The following is a 22,527-nucleotide window of genomic DNA, read 5'->3' on the forward strand; positions in this document are numbered from 1 at the left end:
TAACAAATGTTTTGTTATTAAAATCCTTCCCTCGCCATGCTGCTTCGGAGTTCCGTGACACATTGCGTCCTGTTGCTGCTGATGTTATCACCTCTGTTTGCTCGTGTTCTTACTGTGCAAAAGGAAACCCAGGTAACAGCAACAGAACCTGGAGGGACCCGGAGTGTGGCTCTTATTTCCTGAGAGTGTCTGCACAGCAAAGTTAACATTTCCTGGGTTTTGATGTAAACTGAGGATGTGATGTTTAGCAAAAAAACTAATCTGTTAGAAGGAAAATGGTAAAAACTAAACAGCTGCTTCCATAAATATTAACACCCTTAATCTAATGCTTTGTTAATGCACTTCTGGTTTCACTTTCTGGATTTGCAGCTAATATAAATTTTTGTGAATTTGAGGAACCATAAATTATGTTTAGTTTTTTACGACTTCTATGTTCTCCATATGTCTGGATTAAGAAGTACTGCAAGGCAGAAGGATTTTCTTTTAAATTAATTACTTCCTGACTAAAATCTCCTAGAATGTGACAGAACAACACAGCTGTACCTCAGGTTTTTGTCAAATTAAATATAAACAGTTAAAGTAGCTGTCGGTTTCAAAACAGGACTGTCAGCTGTTTGCTAGAAAGGTGACGATAAAAAGTGATATTTGTTAGTATCACAATAAGCTTTCATCTAAATCAACACAGGATGGCTTTCTGTGAGGAAAGCCAAAGTCCAGAAATAAGAGATAGAAAATCACTGTGGTTCCCAGGAAACTGTCACAAGATGTCCTAACAGAGGTTTTGGTCAGCAGATTTGGGATGCTGACCATCTCCTACTCATAAAAACCCCTGAAAATCAACCAAAAGATTCTTCAACAAGCTGTTTAAGAGTCAAAGCCAGACTTTTACATACACTGACTAAAAAAGACACAACCATTATTTCTCACTGTCTGAAGTTAAATCAAACCTTTCTTATTTTAGCTTAGCTACAATGACCAGACTTATGTCATACAGTTGATAAGGCAGTTTCCTGGATATTGACTAAATGTATGTAAGCTTTTGAATTTGAGGAAAGTTACAAAAAAAAAAATGTTCTCACCAGGGTTTTTTCTATTTGACTTCAGACAGTGAAAAAAATGTGTGTCTTTTTATTCAGCGTATGTAAATATCTGGTTGCAGCTGTGTGTAACAGAGTGATAGAAGATGTAGCTAACAGGCTAAAGGTTCCAATGGAGACAGAGGTCACCGTACCTTTTTCAGGTCTTTCAGCAGGTTGTATTCATCTGCTACACCCTGCAGGTCACAAACGAATGTTCCACTCACATGTTCACAAAGTTCAACAAATATTGCAGTCTTGACTAATCTAGTGCTAAACAGAGCAAAAAACAAATAAAGCACCCTGCAAAAGCATTCCAACCTGCTTTTTGTGCTTTTTTTCTCATGCAGTTTTTATCTGTTGAGATTTTCTGTAATAAACCCAAATTAGCACATAGCTGAAGAGATTTTAAAGTATAACATTTGGAAAAGGATGGCAGAATGTATTTATCCTCATTCTCCTGAATACATCCCAGTATTCAGTCGAGTTTGCCTTCAGAAGTCACCCTCTGCTTGTTCAGTAAAAACTGAACACAAAATGTTCAGCAAAGACATTTTGTGTTCAGTTTTTGGGTCTGAAGCTTTCGCTACATCAGACCCACCTCCGGGCTCCGATTGGCTGTTTCTAGTTCGCGCTGGAAGAAGTCAGAGAAGTTTGATTCACAGAGTATCTGTCTCCTACCATAATGTCATGACACAGTTGGCAGCTTAAATAAATAAAAAAAAGTTTAACTTGACAATTTTGGCCCGTGTAACTAAAACGTTTGGACTCTCCTGGTGTAGCAAAAAAAAAAACTAATAAAAGTTTGTTAGCATGGTGAAAAGATAAAGTTCAAAGCGGAGGGGAGGATGGGTGAATACTTTTGCAAGGCACTAAATATGACTAAGAGCAAAAATAAAGCATATCAAAGTAGCTGAGGCTTTTCTCCTGGCCAGTAACTCTTTCTGGTTACCTGGTACCTCACGGAGCCTTCGTCCAGTGTGTCCAGCTCTCGGCTCAGTTTGTGCACCTGGTCACTGACGTGGTCCATCTCAGAACAGAGCCTCTTGTAGTGGGCCAGATCCGAGTCGAACTCTCTCTTGTACTGGCGGCGCTGCTCGTCTGTGGTTATGGCCGGGTACAACCTGGAGGCACACAGCAGCTGATTACTGCCGTTTTACTGTCACTGAACCACATGTTCATCAGCATCTCATGCGTGAAACAATAATCACTACAACAGCCAGTTAGCGTGACATAAACATTATAGTCATCACAATCTGTATTGCTGTATTTTTGAACGATGCATGTTTCTGTCATTCTCTCTCTGATGCATCAGATGAAGCTGAGACTTTGTTGGTGTGGAGACAGCAGCAGAGACCTGACCCACCTGTACAGGTAATCTCTCTGGTCCCAGTCCAGCTCATTACCAGTGTCCCCTGAGGTGTAACCAGTTTCGTACTGGGACTCGGCCGCCAGCTGAGCAGCAGGAGTGGGTTCTCTGAGCTGTTTCTGCGGCTGCTTGTTGGTGTGATGAAGAGGAGGTTCAATCTTCTTGGTGTGATGAAGAGGAGGCTTCCTCACTCTGTCGGTCTCGTAGGAGCTGCTGGAACCAACCGTGGCTCTGTTGTTTTGGTACACAGGCTCAGCGTCGCGCCTGGCACTGTTCAAGAAACACAAAATCAACACAATAAGAGAAACATTTTCACACAGACTTTAACATTTCAGAACTTAGATCGATGTTTTATTTTATTTTTTTTTTCAAAGTGGGAGCCATGGGGTACACTGATGAGGAAAAAGAAATGCAAAAATAAAACAAAATAACAATAATCCCATAAATTTGTTAATTCTAAACTTTTCATCATAATTTTTGTTTTGTTTTTCAATTTTTTAAAATAGATATGTTAAAATGATTTACACATTAGGTAAGACATTTTTTGAAGGGGTGTGGATAAGATACAGTCATGAACATGAAGGAGTCTTCATGAATGTTAATTATTGTCATGACCGTCATTCGGTAAATAACATTTTAAAAACAAAGTCGCTTTAAAACTTGCATTAAATGTGTCATTAATTACTGAATTACACTTAATGACGAGTCACAAACATTCATGAAGAATCCTTCATGTTCACTGTTATTTTATGACGGTGTCATATCAGTCTTTGCACGCCCCTTCAGATAAAGTGTCGCTAAACATTATTTCTGATGTTGATTTTCTGATTCGTCAAGCTGCTGTGCTCCTCCAGCTGGCGTAGTAAAGCAAGAAATAAAAAAGTTTATAAGAAAAAGACCAGAGGAACCATTCAGCAGCCTGCTGCAAAGAACCATAAGAACTGTGAGAATAAAATACATTTTGATGTGATTAATACAAAATATTACACATTTTCTTATGACCAATCAAAAGAGGGGATTGTGATGAAGAATTGTATTTTCTGGTAATAATGTTACAATATGTAATAAATGATAATAAAACTCATGACCAGTAAAACCCAAAGCTGTGAGGCAGCAGTTATGCTAAATAAATATAGTAATCATTGAATAGGGAATAAAAAAAACATTTTAAAAGTTGACGTTTCTGTACATATTTTGCTGTAATGTCTGTGGGTGTGCAGAGGGCGTCCCCGCCAGGTCAGAGCTCTTTGGGGCCTGACCTGGAGATTAGACAAGCATCAGCTTCCTTGTGCCCTTTGCTGTGGCTGCCGCTGTTCTCCGCCTTCAGGTCGGGCGCTGCATGCTCTGACACCACAACGGTGGGAGCCTGCTGGGTGCTGCGTGCCTCCCCGACGTGGTTCACCTGGCAACAACATCCACAGAATGCACATTTTATCGAGATCAAGGAGGTGGAGGCGACGAAGCAGAGTGTCGGATCATATTCAGAGTTTTTAGTAAATAAAAATGGAAAGGAAAACTTATATGAAGCACAGGGAAACAGTGAGGTATACATAAAGCAACAGAAAACACTTGAGCGGAATAACAGAGGAGTGTAGGGATGGATGATCCAGCAGTGAGTGAAAGGAAGGAGTTTGAAATGACAGAGGAGCTAATCACAGGTGAAGGGATGCTGCTGGGGAAGGGAGCAAATGGAAAAATAAGGAAATCACAAAAGAATCATAATGTTTATAAAGTGATTATAATGTCAGTCACCCGGTAAAAAACACATTTAAAATAATGATTTACGCTCAAAGGCCAAATATGTTTTGTTACAGGTTATATAACTATGTAAACTATTACTGAACACATCCAAACTATGAAACCAAGCAAACAGAAATATGACTCATATTTTAGACCCTTTAAAGTTTTGTTCTGCATAAACCTGATATCATCTCAATGAGCAAAATGAAGAAAGCAGAAGGTTTTGCCTCATTTTGGGTTCAATGCTGCATAGTTCAACCCAGGAAGTCAGAAAGTTTGAACTCCATTCAGAAAAAAAAAATCTGTCTGAACTTCCTCTGTTCCAATATGGCTGCTACACACAAAACAAGACTGAAAAGTGAAATCCATCTGTCCACTCTCCTCAACAGAGTGTGCAGATGTATGCAATCAATTTATTGCAGCTATTTTAGATTTTTCTTTCTCTAGATTTCTTTGTTTTCAGTCGACTTGAACCGCATGTGCAGAATGTCATATTAAAAGTGGAAAATGATTAATCATTATCTCACAGATACACCACAAAAACCTGGCAGTTAGAGAATATTTCATGCTTACAGTAGGACCAGAACGTATATATAACACACTCATTCACACACACTGTGATGCTGCACCGTTCACACCCTTCAACAACTATTCTTCCTGTTGGATTCTGTCATCTACTCTACCAAAGCTGCTTTTACTTTAATGAAGCGAGGCCCTTCTCTGTTTATTTTAACTAAGGGTCACTTTGACGGACACTAATATTCAAAAACCTGCAAGAATGCCTACAAGTGACGCATGAAGCTGATGAAACTGTTCACTAAAGCAGCACACAGATTGCTCTGAGCCTCCTCTGCTCCCTTTATTAATTCAAACACAGCGCAGAGGCAGTTCTGCTCCTCACTGCTGCATGAATGCACACAGAAAGCCTGCAGTGCACAGAGTTGTATAATAGAGTGGATTATTTGGTGATAACCTTTCTTAAAACTCTTCTTTTCAATCATATTTGATATACATAGCTTTTGAACTGAATCTAACAGTTACTTGACTGTGTCTTGAAAACACATGGTTCTGCCCTTTAAAGCGTCTTCACTTCATGGTTCCTGCTGATCCGTTTAGTTCCTGCTCTGTGGCTCTGCAGGGACTTCCTGAAAGGCTTCAGGGTACAGAGTGGTGTCAACCTTTGAGCTGTACACTAAAGGCACCAAAAACATATCCTTGTATCTTAATGAGAAAAGATGCATTTAGGACTTATGTCCTTATGTCGTATAAAGGGAACGTTTATACGTTCCCTTCCTGACCCCATGGTAAACTCTCACACAGCCTATAGGTGCTTTTCTGTTAACCAGAGAATTGCACAATTTGAAATTACGAAAATAAATTGGCATAATGGAAACATACCAATCTCGAAACGTTTTATGCCAGGATGAGGTCATTTTTTTCAGATGTATCAGAATACATGTATTTTGTATAAATGTAATTTTTGCGTCACACGAGAGACATGATCAACAGCCAGATATTACTATTGGTGGAAACAGTGAATAAGATGCCATGTGGTGGTATAACTAGCTGCGTTCCCTGCAAAACTGTGTCCAAAAAAACACAATTTTGCCATTGTGTTTTTTGTTTTTCCACTAAATGTTTTAATATAGTATAATATTTATGATTAGGCAAAGCTGTGGGCTACTGGTCTTCTGCTCTCAAAACCATTTATGATCTTGTTTAATAGAAACAATATGTATCCTTTGCATTAATATTAGTCATCAGATGCAGTTGAAGCATGTGTGTATGTTAAAAAGTTCTCTTTACAATGTACCAAATACAGACAGACACACAAACAAACACACGCACACACACCCAGCCTCACCCCCAGTGAAAGACTGTATGACAACTCTGACATGCATCTTCCTTCCCTCCAAACTCCCCTGAGTCTCACCTTAAATCCTCTCAACAAGCAGCCGAGCTAATTCACTGGAAGAAAACACAAAAACAAATCTCCCTACTGTGTCTGACAAGAGATGTGTGTTATTAGAGGGAATGTGGGTGCATCTCCATATCAGAAATGTACAAAGAAAAAAATTGCACTCACAAGAAAAAAAAAATGACAGTGTGGCGCAGTAAAACTGAAACTGCAGGAAGTAATTAAAAAAGGTTTTGGCTACAATGTAATTTAACACAGAGAGAAAAATGTCAACTTCAAAAGCCAGAAGAACTGTCTGCCTGATGTGATCTCCACTCTTACTGTGGAATGCAATATTAAAGACTTCTTGTGTTTGACCCATTTCTGCATGGCTGTGTAGTCAAACAGGGTTAGGGCTGATGTGGGAGGAAAGGCGCTTGTTGAAACCGATCCGATGAATGTGGTGTCACAGGATCATGCTCAGTGTGGGGAAAATAATCCAAGGAAGCTGATCCACTGGAGGGACAAATTTAGTTCACTTTCTGCATCTCAGACTGCCTACTACTGTATAAGAAAATGAGAAAATGAACTGTATTTCAGTAGATTGTGTCTTAGATTCAAATAGCAACATATGGGTTTTCTAAATTATTTTCCTTATTTTTCCCCTTCCTGTGTCTCTAAACCTTTTTCTGCTTATTTGAAACAAAAATGTAGCATGTGGAAAAAAATATATATTTTACTCAGGAACTGATCTGATGAGGAACCTTCACAAGTTGAATCATTTAGTGCCACCTCACTCTGTGGGAATTCACACAGCAACACAGATGCAACTCAACCCTTTCTATACATTATACATGAGAAATACATTATATATGCTTCCCTGCAAGGCAAGCGTCTTCACTGCGATACAAGAGAGCCCCCGAACAGGGTCTGCATCTCAATGGAGAGCCTCGACATGATGAGCAGGATGTACGCAGAGACCTGGCTGGATGAGCCGATTCAGTATACTCCTTCGCTTTGTCCCAGTCAGACAAAGCGAAGGAGTATACTCCTTCGCTTTGTCTATAGCACAGCACAGTACCATTGTGCTGTGCTATAGATTCACAGCACAATGGTACTGTGATGAATTCTTCCCTGCTATCATAGGATTACGGTCTGATAGACAGTAGAGTACCATCACCAGAAAGAGTAAAGTGTAGTTCACAAACAGACGCTACTTTGTTGAGATCCCTTTGATCAGAACTGCAGGTTTCCAGTCATAAAACAGATGTGTGCTCTCTACCTTCTGAGTAACAAATCTGAAGGTATTGTGGAGAATTATCCTTCTCCATGCTAAATTCTTGAAGTATGAGGTTGAAGGAGAGTCAGTGAGTTGAATTCGTGAATTCCATTTATTAATACCAAAATACAGCTGGTCCATCTGACATGCTACCTGTAGGAGCTGGCAGATAAAACGGCACCCAAAAACAGTTGGTAAATCCCTTTGTTAGCCTCTTATCTAAGCTACACCCTAAAGAGGGCGTTCCCTAGTGTGTCATATCCCTTAACCAAAGCTTTGACGGCATTTCCTAACATGTCATTTTCTTTAGCTTTAGCTTTGTAACTAGCTAAAAGAGATAGAAGGAAAACACAGAATGATTTATTCTCAACAGTATCCTGAAGCCCAACGACTCACACATTACAGATGTACATGTAAACACATAGCCGCTTCCCTTAGCTGGCTGTCAACAACACAGTTAGCAAGTCTATCAATGTTTTTCTAAAATCACACGTGAAGATTAACATCATCATATTATTAATCAGGTATAGACACTGATGACATTCATATAAGATGTATTCCTGTAGAGTTTTAGCTGCAAAACTGTTCCTGATCTGGGTAACAAGATCTGACTGACACTTTCCAGCCCCAAAACAACACAAAACTCACCCAACTCCAAAAAAAAACCCAACCAAAATCTCAATCTCTAATGAAATTTATGTTGATAGCACTATATATAGTTACAGGGTTTCACCCAGTGTATTATAAGATTTACTTGCCCCCACACTGGGCTAAGTGTTGTCTGTTGTTATTTTAAATTGTTTTTATACAGCATGCGTCTTTGCTGTGCTCCAATGCACTGCTCTGCACACTTTACAGGCAGGGCGCAGTTGTTCCTGAAAGAGGAGTATATAGTTGATGCATTGAATAGGGCGTGAAGCCAGACACACACCAGTCACACCATCGGTGCCTCTGTGTGTTGGCTGCCACACGGGATTTCACAGCTACATCTCTGAGGTTCACTTCGGAGCAGATCGCGTGCACCATCTTTCACTCAAACTGGACTGTTTGGAAGGCGTCATACCAGAGCAGGATGACCTGTATCACATTTATATCAAATGCCAAAATTTATGTGGAGTTCTGTCTAAGATCTTAGATTACTGTGAACTTTAGTTCACTGCCTCAGTTAAATTCACAGGATTACTATGGGGTTATACCCGAGTACTCAACGTAGTGCACTTAAGACATGGTAGTGAAAATGATTAGGAACAGAAAAGCAAAAATGTGCTGATGAACAGATGGTTCATCAGCACACTAAGCAATCCTCCCAGTCCTGATCCCACAGAGTCCAACCTTATGCAGGAAATGTTTGTGTGACAGATCATGAATTCCAGAAAGATGAATCTTGAACTTGTTATAATAACCATGCAGTCAGTTCCTTTCTAAAGGGTTTCTGGCCTGTTTCCTATCATAAACACCATGAGTTGCAGTGCGGCTGTTATGTCAGTCCTTGTTAATGATCAGTCAGAGTGAAACTAGGGAGTGCCAGTTGTATTCTCCGACTCAACAAGGCATGATAGTAGCTGAAACTCAGTGACCACTACATATATAAAACATGGTCAGCATTAGTATTCAGGTTCCAGCAGGATATAATGACAGTTTTTTGGTACAGGCTGTGTGGCTTGATGACTAGGGTAACATGACTGCACAAGCATTCAACCAATAAACAAACAAAACAAATACAAAGTTACAGTGTCTGTCAGTTGCACCACTAAAGATGTTTGAATGTTCAGTCAGTGAAGAGTGGGCACTGGGCACTCATGTTGTCCACAGTGAAATGACAGTCACAACAAATATAACCATGTGGCAGAGTTGGTAAATGACAAAGAGGTTGCTATCTAAATCTCTAATGGCTACTAACCGATGGACTACTTCTGTGTTTTTTGTTCCAGCATGTCTACTCCTACTGTCAATTACAGAGCCCTCTAGGGGACATGGGAAAATAAATTTCTTTTGCGTTCCCTCGAAATAAGTTTTATGTTCCCTCGCAATATGCTGATTGCAATATTTGATGGTTTATTTTTTGTATACAGTCACAGATGTCAATTTCAAATTTCAAATATATACACACTTTAAGAGCCTCAGTGAAAAAGTGTTTATTCTTAACTCTTTGGTGCAAAACATTGATTGAAAATCAATTTATTCACTTCATGTTTATGTCTGTTTGTGTGAGGCACTGAAAACAGTTCTTTAAACCATTCAGACTACCAACGTAATAGAAACACAATCAAAACTGTCAGACTGCTGATTACCCCATAATAATATGTCAGAAATAGTCCAAATAGTTTGAATGCATTTTTTCCTTTTTTTCCTGCTTATCTGTTTCTGTTTATACCATAGGTTTGTGGTGCATTTCTATCCCAAAGAAAAAGATATAAAACTTCAGATATTTCACAACGAGATATTAAGATACATGGAAAAACCTTACAAAAACCTTATATAATAGCAGAAAGTACAATGGCCACTGTAAGAAAGGCTTACAGTATTTAATTATGCTGCATGAACTGAATAGTATATTATTGCGAGAGAACGCAAAAGTATTGCAAGGCAACACAAAAGTATTGAGGGAACGCAATACGTTTGCGTGGTAACGCAAAAGAAAAACATTCCCCATGTCCTCTAGAGGGCTCCGTAGTCAATAAATCCATGTCTCTCACTATTGAATGTTTTTTTTTTTTTTTTAAAACACACAAGACATGACAATAAGCAGCTCGATATATTAGGGTGATAAATTAGGGGCTCAACCACAGAACATTTAACACAAGAGCTGCCATTGGATGTATAAGACTAATCTTAGGTTTAGGGTAACATTGTCTTGCCATTATTTGTTCAGTTGAGAAAGACTGCAAGAAAAACAAGAATAACCTCTAAAGACAGGTTGAATGTTATCTTTTACAATCGGGAAGTTTTTGCATGTGCACAACGCTGAAGGGCAAAAAGACTATTGTTTTACGTGCTGCCATGGTAACAAAATGAAACCTGGATATGTAGGTATTATTAATTTCGTGCAGTGTGCCAGAGAATAGGAATAGTAATAAAGAAAAATTGTTGAAGAGTAACTCAAAACCACTCATACTCTTCTTTTTCCCATCTATCTGTGTCAGCTTTACACTACACACATACCTGTTGCCATAGCGATTGGCTGACACAGCTCTACCAAAAAATTGCAGTTATTTTCCACACGAACATTCAGTCCATTTCAGTATTACGTTTTTAGGCTTGATGTTTATTTTGTGATTATTAATAAGTGATCATCTGAACACAGCAGTGGCTTGTTAGCCAATTTAAACACCTGCTCTGTTGATGATCTGTTAAAGATTTGGTGTGTTGGTCACCTTATTTCTTTTGTTATCTGAATCGAAACACTGAATTATGCAGCGCATCTAGATGTTAAGGTTGTCAAAGTCAGGCTAGCATAACTGACCATCCTCCGTCTCCCTCACTATTCTTGTTTATTAAAACGTGTTACTGACCTGTGAAATGTGATACTCTTGGAGCTTATTTGTCATTGTGTTGACAGTAAGTAGCAAAGCACTGCATCCCTTTTTCTTTTATAAATCATACATACATTTAAGGTTCAGCACGTTATACTGACAACTTGACAGCTAAAATCAACGGTGGTCATCGTCATCGAGCAATTTTTTGCCCTGCAGCAGGGAGCTTGGGGTGTGTGGGGGGAGGATCTTCCACATGTGACATTACATTACAGTGTGTCTATTAAAAATCAATAAGAAGAGAGAGACACACTCACCCAGTCCAGAACATCATGCCCGTCTGACAGCCTGACTATCGGCTCATCCCACAAGATGTTTGATTTTCCATGGCGCCAAATCTTGCTGCGAGTCTTGTACGCGTAGTAAGCAGAAATAGACAGAGCTACAATCACCAGCAGGCCCAGAACAAACCCCACTGCCTGAACAAAGGGGAAGTTAGACATTAGGATTTATCCAATCAAATCAAACTGGTTTGAAAAAAAAAAATACTAAAGAACTAAATGGAGTAAAATTACTAGTCCGACCTCCTCAGGGTCCATGAAACAGTAATGGTAAAGGTATTGATTGTACATGGGAAAGCCTCCAGGGAAACCGGCCCCAACACTGCCGCTCAGACTCGGGGTCCCCTGGATATTCTGACACATTCTAAGCATGGGGTTATACAGCATGCTCTGTGAGCTCTGAGACATGGGGTTCACCCCGATCACAAAGATGATATCGATGATGCCCTGAAAACCAAAAGAGGCCCATTTAGTCACAGCAGTTTTAATCATTCCCTCAACTTCATAAAACAGGCAGAGCTGGAAATCACAAAACCAGAGACGCCCTGCGTTACTTCTAATCATGTTATCTGAACCCAAAAGTTTCAGTCTGTCACTACTTTCTGGGGGCAATGTTGGAAAATGTATTGATCAAGCTTGAAGCTGCATTAATCAACAGTTATGAAGCTGATTAATTTTGAAAGAGATGTATCTGACTGTTTTTTTTCCTTCAAAGCTCCAAAAATGTATGAGTTCTATGTGAAGAGAATCCCTTACCTCGCCCCTCACCCCATTAAACCAAGATATGAGAGCCAAACTTTCAAAATAGTGGCCTGAGTGAGTTTTCTTATTGGAACATAGTTCACATGTAATCCTAGAAAGTGCCCAGTGTCTCATTACAATATAATGTATTGTGTTTGAGAACCCACCTGAAGAACAGCCAGGATGATGTCACAGATGAAAATGGTGAGGTAGAACCTGCACCCTCGCATCATCCTGGACCTGGAGAAACTTCCCACCAGGAAACTCAGTGAAACCAGGAAGTTGACAGCCACCATGGAAATCATTGCTGCCTTGGCCGACTGCGGCGTCATATAGGAGCCGCCGTAGCCATAACTGCCTCCATAATAACCCGAGCCGGCTCCGCCCACAGAGGCCACATCCCCAACACCGTATACCCCGTACCCAAACCCATTCATGTCCCACACCAGAGTTGAAGCCACGCAGGCAAAGATAATGAAGCACATGACTGCTGTGGTTCCTTGGAAGGTTTTAACAAAACCTGGAGGAGAGAACCACCTGTAGAAGTGTTGCGGCTGCCCCTCCATGTAGTAGGAATCAGGAGGAGGCTGGTGGGCATAGGAGACATACTGGCTCTGAGGGGAATGGATGCTTCTTGGGGGGCAGAGACTGTGGGAGGTGGTGCTGTATGGAGGACTGTACACAGGGGGACTGTCATAGTACCGGGGCTCATACATGTTTCTGAGAATATTCCTAGAACAGAAAGGAAATTATGGTCAAAACTAGTCAGCAAATCAAAACATTTGGTGTGTTGTAAATGTATTCATATGCTGCGAACTTTTTCATATTTTGTCACGTTTGTAACTACAAACTACAGTCTGTTTTATTACGCCAACATCGCAGAGGGCATAATTGTGAAGTTAGAGAAATAAGTATCATTATATGAAATTGATACTTGATAATTGATAAATTATCAATATGAGATAAATGTGAGAGATGTAGAGATTTTATATATATATAAACTTAGAATGACCAGTTTCTCTGGTTTTATTATTTGAACATTGTTATTTTATTCTATGAACTACTGACAGCATGTCTCCGAAATTCCAAGCAAAAAATTAGTTGCAGAAAATTAGAAATGGTCAAAATAACGAAAAAGATGCAGCGCTTTCAGACCTCAGTTAATGCAAAGACAACAATACTAACGTTTTAACTCAGGAAGAGTTCAGACATTAATATTTGGTGGAATAACCATGAATGGGGTTCTTTATTCTCTCCAGAGCTGTATAGAAGCATCATCAAAGTGATTTAGGTAGCATGTTTATGCTTCATAATGCGCCTCCCTGCTCCTGAACCACCTCCACACTCTCTCCAGTATTGATGACCCGCACCTTGTCTTCACTGAAGAACTCAACCCAGCAGGCTTCAATTATTCAGACAGCAGAGAGGAGGCAGAGCTGGGGCAACCATGCGTGTTGTTTACCGCAGGCAGGGGCAGAACCACGGCCGTGTGTGGCCCCCTGTGCTGCTTCTTCACTGTATGACACCTGTAGGGCCCCGCTGGGAGCCAGCCAACCACGAGAGGTGAAGCTCCGATATAAGATTAGCCAGCTGGGTCAGAACTCTCTGAAGTTGCTGGTCAATAGTGTATCTTACTTCTGGAAACTGCACGTCTCAACTGGACTTGACATGAAAACATGTTAGTTTGACAGTCTAATGTTTCACTTCTCCTGCTTCCTGGAACTTTATTTAATTTATACTTAAAGAGAAAGAACTTAACTTATATCCTGCTCGGAAGAAATATTTTATTTTTATTTTTTTTAGCAGAACTTTGTGATACTCTAAGTTAACAATTGCAAAACTTTAAAAAGTGTTCGATAGAGAGTGAAACATGGCACTCACCCAGCCGGGTCACAGGTTGTGTTGCAGCGCTCCGGTTCTAATCAGTGTTCGCTCCGACGGCGGTAAACTGGAAACACGCCTTCAACTCGCGTCGGTTCCCGTAAACAGACACCTTTGGGGCCGGACTCAGACAGGTCTCCTCCCCGGAGTCTCCGTGTGTCTGAGCAGGGACGCAGTTCAGCCCCAGCCCACCGGCTCTCCGAGGCTCTTTCTCAGGGTCCAGCTCCAAAATGTACTCACTTATTCACTGTCAGTATGACCAAGCCTTTTTGGGGCCCTAAGCAGATTTGACACCAGATGCTGTATTCTAAAGTTACTCTATATGTGTAACACACCTGGTGTCATTAGCATCATTTGTAGTTAGCTTACATCTTACCAGAGTTCTTATGGGTAAATGGTTTTAACCTTACAGGAATAACAAACTAAAACAGATATTTTAATTTTGAAATGCAGCATGTTATTTAGATGTATCATATTATTTTAACAATTTTAACACTAAATTTTCAGTAAACAAGTTGACAAGTTAGTACCCCAACAGTGACAGCAGTCATCAACATGAAAAGATTAACCATTATTAGTCTAACAACTATAAAAACAATATAGAAATAGTTTTTACATGTGTAATAGCATTTAGTTTGTATCATTCAATCTTATTTTAAATATATATAACATTTTTTATCACACTAGCTTAGTGTTCTTGGGCACCTCCTGGTGGTGTGGAGGTCCCTAAGCAGCTGCTTTACTCACTTATGCCTTGGGCTGTCCTTGTCAGCTCAGTGCTCAGATAAATGACTTCATAAGTTTTTTTACTTACATAACCATAATGTAACTTTATGACAAAGGCAACAAGAATTGGCTTTAGTTTTGTTATATACTTTTGCTTTGCATATGACTTGGAACAGGCAGTCCATAATGTGGTTGATTTTTGTTTACTGTTCTTGTTAGAATAAACAGAGAAACCGTCAATTACCAAAGACAAACTATAGCAGACAAATTATTCACTTATAACAAGCACAACTCAAAAAAGATCCGGTTACACCAACAGAGGAAGGGAGAAAGAACTTCATTTCAGGGGTATGTCTTGGGGTCTCCGGAAACTCCAACTATTACATCTAGAGGAAAAAGGGGGAAGCTTGCCATCGTGAGCTTGCCATCGTGAGTCAGGTTGGTGAGCCTGCAGATGAAAAAATGGCTTTTAATGAAGAGATGACAAATAGAAACTTACAACACTGAATGCTGAGGAACTGAAAGTCACGGAAAATAACGGAGCCAGTGAGGAACAATCTTAGCCAGAAAGCTTACATGCACTGAGGGAGAGGAGAGAGAGGTACAGGAAACAGAGGGACTAATCAGAGGTAAGTAGAGGCAGCAGGGGAAGAGAGCAGGCAGAACCAAATTAGGAGATGTGAAACAGCTGGGGAGGGAAGTATACTGGTAAATTGAGGAAAGGAGAAAAAAACAAAGCTGAGACACAGGGAACCACAGATGAAGCAAAAATCCTAAAGCTGGCATAAACTGCAAACACTAATCTAAGGAAACAAGAAACCATAAACAAAGAGTAAAAGTGCAGTGACAGCACCTCAAGTGGCAGGAGTTCATCCTGTATCCGGTGGTTTGCTGGTTCAAACCCACCACCCCCACTCCATCTTGCTCAGTTGTAGTGTCCTTGAGCAAGACACTTCACCCGCCTCGTCTGGTACTGGTGGTGCCGGAGCATGGCAACCTCGCATCTGTCAGTCAGTAGCCACAGCTCCCGGGGCAACTGTGGCTACTGTCCAGTAGCTCACCACCTTTAGAAAAAATGGTTATGTGCTATAAACAGCTGGAACCAGTCGTTACTATTTATTACTGGATTAGACAACATGAACCTAACTTTGTTTTCATAAGTGCATCAGTGAGTCTTGGTGACCCATAATCCTGTTACACATTCAGTTACCATGAACCTCTTTTGTCTGGATCCAACCGCTGCAGACTGAGAATAACCCCACCTACTGTCAGCCGCTGTCAGCACCAGGCTTCACTACAGATCATGTTTCTTCACTTTCAGTTCTTAAGCTTAAAAAATATCAAATAAATCATTTATTAGGCAGATTATTTTCGATAGATACAGATCCAATCAATAAAATAGCGATAAAGTTCCTGAAATAAATTAGGTTTTCAGTAATAGTCTAAATGAAACACATTATATGGATTCATTCCACACATATTGATGTTTTCAAGTCTTTATTTCTGTTAATTATGATGATTGCCATTTACAAGTAATGAAAAAAATTACATTTAAAATTTGAATATTACATCAGACCATTAAAAAAAAACATATTTAATACAGAAATATGGGCTTAATGAGAAGTTGATGGCAAACAGACCTCAACTGAAGAAATGTAATGAACATGACTGCAGACAGCAGGCTCAATACCAAGAAGTATCTGGTTTTCAGCTTAACTGTGGTACTTTATGTTAGTCCATTTGATCTGGTGGCAGGTTTAAAAACTGATACCTTACTTAGGAAAATATACAAATATTCAAGGATGGGAAGACCCAGGCTGCAATAAAAGCACATACAACAAAGACAACATTGGAAACATCAACATCTGTTGAAAGAGAAATAATGTAAATATATATATATATATATATATATATATATATATATATAAACTGCTTACATTGATGTACCTCAGCTCTTAGAATATCTTAGGCCTCATGAACTGGAGATCTGAAGATGTTCACAAGGGGAAATATGTTCTTTGGAGTGAAAAACCTTTTGCATAACATGTCTAGTGTACACAACAATAAGATGGCAAACAGCATAATAAATGACTACATTTGGTAGTCCCAGTCATGTCCGATGATTGGCTGCGGTCTCCTGGTCATAAACTAGGATTCTGTTTTTAATGTGCCGTAATTTAGCTTTTAGGTAGTCACAGCGTTCCTTCTTCTCCAGGAAAGTAGGATCCTGTAAAAACACACGCATCACATTTTGCTCTTTATTGCTGTAAAATGTACTCGTCCTCTCATTTCTCACTTCCACTCCACCAATATTGTCTGATTAATTCTGTCAATGATTTCAAATAAAACTTCATATAACTTGACATCCATAAAGAGGTTTTTTTTTTTTTTTTTGATGGGACAGCTCATTTTACGGGAGTGTTTGTGCAATCGTACATTCTCAAACATACAGGCTGAGTATCACAAGAGTTAAATCTGTTTTTCAGTGGAATCAATAAAGATAAGCAAGTTCATATTTTGTGATGCAATCTCTTCCACTTACGTTTTTTTTGTCTTGATATGTTTTTAAAATATTTTGAATCCTCTGTTGATCCTGTTAAGAATATAGAAATAGATTAGCTTTACAATCCAAATCCAAATCTCCTGGTTTAAATAGGCCTAAAGGTGATTTACCCTGAAAATCATTATTCACAGGATGGAAACCATCAGTCTTACCTCCAAGCTCTTCCCTTTTCTGGGAAGTTGATTCACCATAGTATCCAGCTCTCTGAACTTATTGAGGGTTGTAATGATGTCTCTGTGAAGGTCCTTGTACTCCAGGTACTGGTCATTGAAAACAGCTTTGTACTTTTTCCGTTCCTCTTCAGATCTGATCTCTGGATACTTACTGGAAAGAAACAAGATGGAACATGTTGAATACAAATTCATTCTGCCTTTATGCTGTACATGTAATTGCTGTTGACTGTTCAGGTCTGAACTTACATTATGTAATCTGCGATGACATGTACTTTGGGTGTATCATTGGACACAGAAGCTCTGTTTGGGCTGACGCTTGATTTACGGACTTTAGGGGGGAGTTCAGGTTGGCAGTTACCGTCTTTATTCAGAGGTTTATCAGGCTCATCCCTGAACGATATCTGTTTTGTTCTTTGTGTGTTTAGGGAAATAGACTGGTTAAACTCACCCTGCAGCAAAAAGAAAAAGAGGAAAATTTCCAAATAGCACAAGATTAACAAAATAAACTCTCTGCAAGACAGAAATAGCTAAGGAGAAAGAAGCAAATGTCAAGATTTGCTCTTATTTGACATATCTAGTGGTTTCCTTGACATCAGCTGATCAGGTTGTAGCTGTGTGGTTGTGATGCGATATAAAACAGAGTAATCTGGTATAATTGTACTTAATATTAAAATAAATGGTTTTTATGAAATTTAGCAACATATGTTATATTAGACAACATATCAGTAGTTTTTACTGCTATTGTTGCCAGACTGTCTTCTTTATACATTTCCACAGTTGGTATGGCGCTGGTAGCATCGTCATGGTATCTTGTTTATACGTGGGGTCTTGAATTAATGGGTGAGTGAACACTTTGGAAAATATATTTCATTATGAGTAATTTAACTTTTTTGTTTGTTGATTAAAGATCAAATTCTTCTTAAAAAAAACTATTTAAGATGATTGATACATTCTCCATGAAAACAAGCAAAATTATTTTAAAACCCAAAACCGATATGACATGTAAATATTAATTTTTTTCTTAGTGCCATTTCCCTCCTTAATTTTTTCAGAGGGAGATGTTGTTAGTCTTATAGTGCTACAGTTAATGGAAACAGTTTGTATTTTAGCTACTAAGTTAAATGGTGGCTTGAACTTAGTTAGGCGGAAGTGTGTCCCTTACTGAGGAATTTTACTTTTTTTTTTAAGTTCTATGAATTTACTGGTATATTTATTCACTGTTTTGGTCATATTAGGACCTGTATGTTAAAGTTTAGTGCTTTAACCTCCATTTGTCAAAGCAGGGGAATTTAGTGCCACAACTTCTAGCTCAATATTAATTGTTGTGTTGTTGATTTTTTGTTTTGCTGTAAACTTAATTGGTACCTAAATAAAGATTGATCTATCTATCTATCTATCTATCTATCTATCTATCTATCTATCTATCTATCTATCTAATCATTGATGTTCATGAACTGCATATTATTTGTCATAAAAAAAAAACTCTTTATTTATAGTAATCATGAACAGATGATGATTTTTGCTACAATTAAAAGGGAAAAAAAAGTGGGAAAGTGATGCAAGTAGTCCTCCATCCTATACCTACATGCAAGGAAGGCTGCAAGAATCAGCCTCTGCAGGTTTACCTTTTGGTCAGCGTTCTGCCTGACCTTCCGAACAGTCTCATGCCGCCACATCTTCAGACAAGCCAGGAAGCTTCCCAGGTACATGATCATATTAATAAAGATGAACGCCGTTCCCGCCATCTGGCCTCCATCAACTCGACACAGATTGGCCATGATGGGGTTAACCCCGATCGTCATGTGGCACAGCCCCCCTCGATTCAAGTCATTGATGTATACGATCCCTGCGGCCATGTAAAGCAGGAACAGGGCCAGGTTGATGAAGGCCTCTGTCAGGGGCCACCAGGAGGAGTCCAGGAGGATGGTTCGATAATACATGGTCATTCCTGTCACTAGCAAACTCAGAGTAATCATCCATGAGATTCCAGCTACAGATAAAACGAAGGCAGTCATAGGCCCTGTGTAGCTGTGCCCAGACAAACCGAGCCCATTGTTGTTTATTCCACTGTAGAGCCCATAGGTGTTGAACCACTCACTGTCCTTTTGTATGTAGGCAATGACGCATGCAGATGCCATGCCGCCAAACAGGAGCTGCAGCCCAGCCAGCAGTCTGAGCAAACCCGGCCATGATTTCAAATAAGAGTACTTCTGTTGATAGACCTCGACTTTGGCGGCGTAGTACTCTGCAGGGTGGATGCTGGTCAGCAGAGACTCTTCCTGAAGGCTCTGACAGAAACACTCTTGGGGGGTTTGTCTGAGCAAAGACTTCTGTGAGTCTTTGGTGGAGTTCCCTGATGACTCATCCCAGTTCCTGCGCTCCAGGAAGGGACTCACTGGGGGGCTCACCCTGGTCCCATTGGGAAGAATCTGGATCCTAGTTCTGGTGGTTTCAGAATCACTCTCTCCTGCATGCTTATTTATGATCCCACTCAATGATTTAGGAATGAGGGATCTCAGTTTGGACTTCATGCTCCTTTTGCTGTTTTCAGCATCAGATGGAGAGCTGGATGTGCGGCTCATGGACATGCCGTCTTCATCACTGTCATCCATCACATGGTTAGGCGGAGGTGTGTGAGTGACCCATACAGGAACTGCTGGACTGATGGGGGTCTTGTTGTGAGAAGAAGACCTGTCTTCACCTCCATATTCTTCCCCCTTGAATTTTGTGCTCCAGTTTTTCATGCTGTGGGAACATTTAAAAATTTTATGAGGCAAGAATAAAAAAAAAGTATGAGGGTTGTTAATATGTGCTTCTAAAATTAGCACCACTTCCATTGTCAGCTGGTTTAATGTTGTTTTTCACTTATTAAAGGAGCAGTATTGTGTTTTCCAGCCACAGTGCCATTTTATAGCACTATCAGGTAACTATGGTAACTTTGGTTGTTATAAAATTGCTGTAAATATCAAATAAAACTTAGAAGAAACTTGACATTGTAATAATTCCTTGAAATTGGGCCTCTGTCTCCTTTAGAAACTCTTCTTCTTCTGACACTCTGTCCTCAGGAAGTCAACACAACTTTTCTTGTCCTCTGAGAAGTAACTCCCGTAAGGAGCTCAGCAGTTTCACAGTTGCTAATTGCTCCTGGCTAGTCTGAAGGGGCTGAGTGAGGGAGTCATTAGGGGGTTGCTCTGTGAGGCAGTAGCTCTGAGGAGGAGCTTCATCTCTGAAGGCGTTGCTAAATCTGTCCAGGTGTTTTGCATTGCTGAATGGTTGCCATGGAGATTAAAGGATTTCTCAAACATGCATGAAAGAATTGAGGAAACACTGCAGGTATATTATGGAATAACATTATAAGATGATGTAAAGGTCAAACATTTTCATTTGACATTATACTGCTTCTTTAACTGAACTTGAGGCTCTGAAAAATGTTCCAGTAATCATTCCTTTTGAACTGTTTTCCATTTTGTGTACAAAGTCTGAAGTCACACTTTGGCGTCTTATTCAGGTGTTGGAGCAACAAGCTACCAACTTGGGAGTGGCTAGTATGAGGCATTTTGGGAAAATTATAGTTGGTGATTTTACAGAAAAGCTACAGAACACATTGGACACAACTGTTAATGAATTGTGTGATGCTGTGAGCGCTCCGGTGAAGACATCTGCACATTGTTGGAAAAAACAAAAACAAATCATCATCCTCCTACTACTTCCTGTCGTCTTCGTCACCACTTGCTGTTGATCACATGATTCAAGAGGCAAACAAAAGTTTTGATGCAGCCAGGAAACCATCTCATCATAGCTTAAAAACTTCTTTAATCAAAAAACAAGATTTTTTTTTTAATTGTTGCGTTTTTATTGAGCAAATTTATGTTCATAGTTTCAAATTGCACAATTTTGTGGTTAAAGCGTAGCTAGTGTTACAATTATAGACTTTGGAGTCTTTTGGGTGTATATCTTGAACTTTTCTACGTTCACAATACGACTGCTTTTCCACAGCACTGTAGACAAAAAGAACTGAGAGACGACTGTGAAGCTTTTTCCATCAGCAGAAGCAAGTACCACAGTGTACTTTGAAAAACGTCAACGCCATTAGTCTGTATTGCTTGGTTCAAAACCGTTCAGAATTACTTTAAATCCACTAATCACTCCTACAGACAAAAAAATAAACAAACATTTCAAATATGTCCTCTTCTCTGCTACTCTGTGACAAATCAGAGAAGGAGCCCAGCGGGCCTCCAGTGTAGCCTAGACAGCCGTGACTCACAACAACACAGCAAAACCATTTAAATCAGAAATCCTTACCTTCTCTGTTTGGTTGCAGCTCTGTGGCCATGCAGAGGGTTAAGAAGCTGCTTTTAGAGGAACTGGATAGTTGATAAAAACAGTAATATGGCCTCGGTGTCCACCAAGGCCCAGTCTCTCAGTTGACTCACTACAGGTTTCAAACAAGGCAATGAGCCAGAGTGCGTGGGGAGCTGCGAGGGGAGTAAACGCTTAATCATTAAGCCCTGACTGCGGCTGTGCAGCTGCCGACTGGCACTATGTGGTTAATCTGTGGGAGAGAAAGACAGGTAGCAGCAGGGAATCAAACTGGTGTTCCCTGCAGGTAAAAGGCATTAATACCTTCCATACTTCCTGGAAATCACATTGATACTGATTTCTTGATTAGAAAAAGAGGGGAAACCTAATTATCTACCTGCTTCATAGCCTACTGGGTACATGTGAAAGCCCAGGAGGTTTATTAGTATTAAAAATATCACTTTGAATTATCAGCTTCTGCAGAAGATTAGGCTTTTTCTTGGAGACAATAATTTATACAATCTGCATATTATCAGTCACATCCCATCTAAAATACTGCTTTATCATCCTTTTATTTATGAATAATTCATCCCCATCACAGGTGTGGCATATTGTGCTACACAGAGTGTGTGCCACTAGAGGGCAGCAAACTTCTGCATGTTACAGCTTCTCTTCCCCCATCTCACGCTGACTGTCTCTCTCCGATTTGCTGTGCTTCTTTCCCATGTTTACGGATTCATAGTTTTTAATCCGTCGCCCTGTGGCCATGCATGGTTACATAAGATGACAAATAAATGCAGCAAAGAGAGTTTATTGACTATTTGCGGTTTTTAATTTGGTTTACTGTTTCCAAAGAGCAAACAGCAGCAGGTGAAGGTAAAGAAACCTCCTGTAAATCCCCCCATTAAGTTACATATCTTCACTTCAACATTGAGTCTCACCCTTGAACACGTGACTGGCCCAGAGACT

At 39.8% G+C, this 22,527-nt stretch overlaps 2 protein-coding genes across 2 annotated transcripts; both read right to left on the reverse strand.

Annotated features, from left to right (window-relative positions):
- Positions 1-787: 787 nt before the first annotated feature.
- LOC103153047 (occludin-like) lies at positions 788-15,101 on the reverse strand. Its single transcript, XM_016661641.1, has 9 exons — positions 15,023-15,101; positions 13,798-14,074; positions 12,084-12,648; positions 11,419-11,622; positions 11,152-11,313; positions 3,705-3,847; positions 2,443-2,715; positions 2,029-2,200; positions 788-1,273 (listed from the first exon to the last, which is right to left on the reverse strand). The coding sequence occupies exons 3-9, from the start codon at positions 12,630-12,632 to the stop codon at positions 1,223-1,225; spliced, it is 1,554 nt and encodes a 517-aa protein (XP_016517127.1). The 5' UTR covers positions 12,633-12,648; positions 13,798-14,074; positions 15,023-15,101; the 3' UTR covers positions 788-1,222.
- Positions 15,102-16,057: 956 nt separating this feature from the next.
- marveld2l (MARVEL domain containing 2-like) lies at positions 16,058-21,847 on the reverse strand. Its single transcript, XM_007573790.2, has 6 exons — positions 21,562-21,847; positions 18,885-20,004; positions 17,506-17,708; positions 17,239-17,410; positions 17,066-17,116; positions 16,058-16,750 (listed from the first exon to the last, which is right to left on the reverse strand). The coding sequence occupies exons 2-6, from the start codon at positions 20,001-20,003 to the stop codon at positions 16,634-16,636; spliced, it is 1,662 nt and encodes a 553-aa protein (XP_007573852.1). The 5' UTR covers position 20,004; positions 21,562-21,847; the 3' UTR covers positions 16,058-16,633.
- Between the last annotated feature and the right edge of the window lie 680 nt (positions 21,848-22,527).

This window comes from Poecilia formosa, unplaced genomic scaffold (genome assembly GCF_000485575.1).
Source record: "Poecilia formosa unplaced genomic scaffold, Poecilia_formosa-5.1.2 Scaffold338, whole genome shotgun sequence".
In the NCBI taxonomy this organism is placed as follows: Eukaryota; Metazoa; Chordata; class Actinopteri; order Cyprinodontiformes; family Poeciliidae; genus Poecilia; species Poecilia formosa.

Excerpts from the sequence above, each read along its gene's own strand:
- marveld2l (XM_007573790.2), bottom strand. The coding sequence starts at position 20,003 with ATGAAAAACTGGAGCACAAAATTCAAGGGGGAAGAATATGGAGGTGAA. Across the intron at positions 17,709-18,884 it reads GGCAGAACGCTGACCAAAAG|GGTGAGTTTAACCAGTCTAT; the intron begins GTAAACCTGCAG and ends TTTTTGCTGCAG. Across the intron at positions 16,751-17,065 it reads CATATCAAGACAAAAAAAAC|GATCCTACTTTCCTGGAGAA; the intron begins GTAAGTGGAAGA and ends GTGTTTTTACAG.
- LOC103153047 (XM_016661641.1), bottom strand. The coding sequence starts at position 12,632 with ATGTATGAGCCCCGGTACTATGACAGTCCCCCTGTGTACAGTCCTCCA. Across the intron at positions 11,314-11,418 it reads GTTTCATGGACCCTGAGGAG|GCAGTGGGGTTTGTTCTGGG; the intron begins GTCGGACTAGTA and ends CCCTTTGTTCAG. Across the intron at positions 1,274-2,028 it reads AAGGCTCCGTGAGGTACCAG|GGTGTAGCAGATGAATACAA; the intron begins GTAACCAGAAAG and ends TGTGACCTGCAG.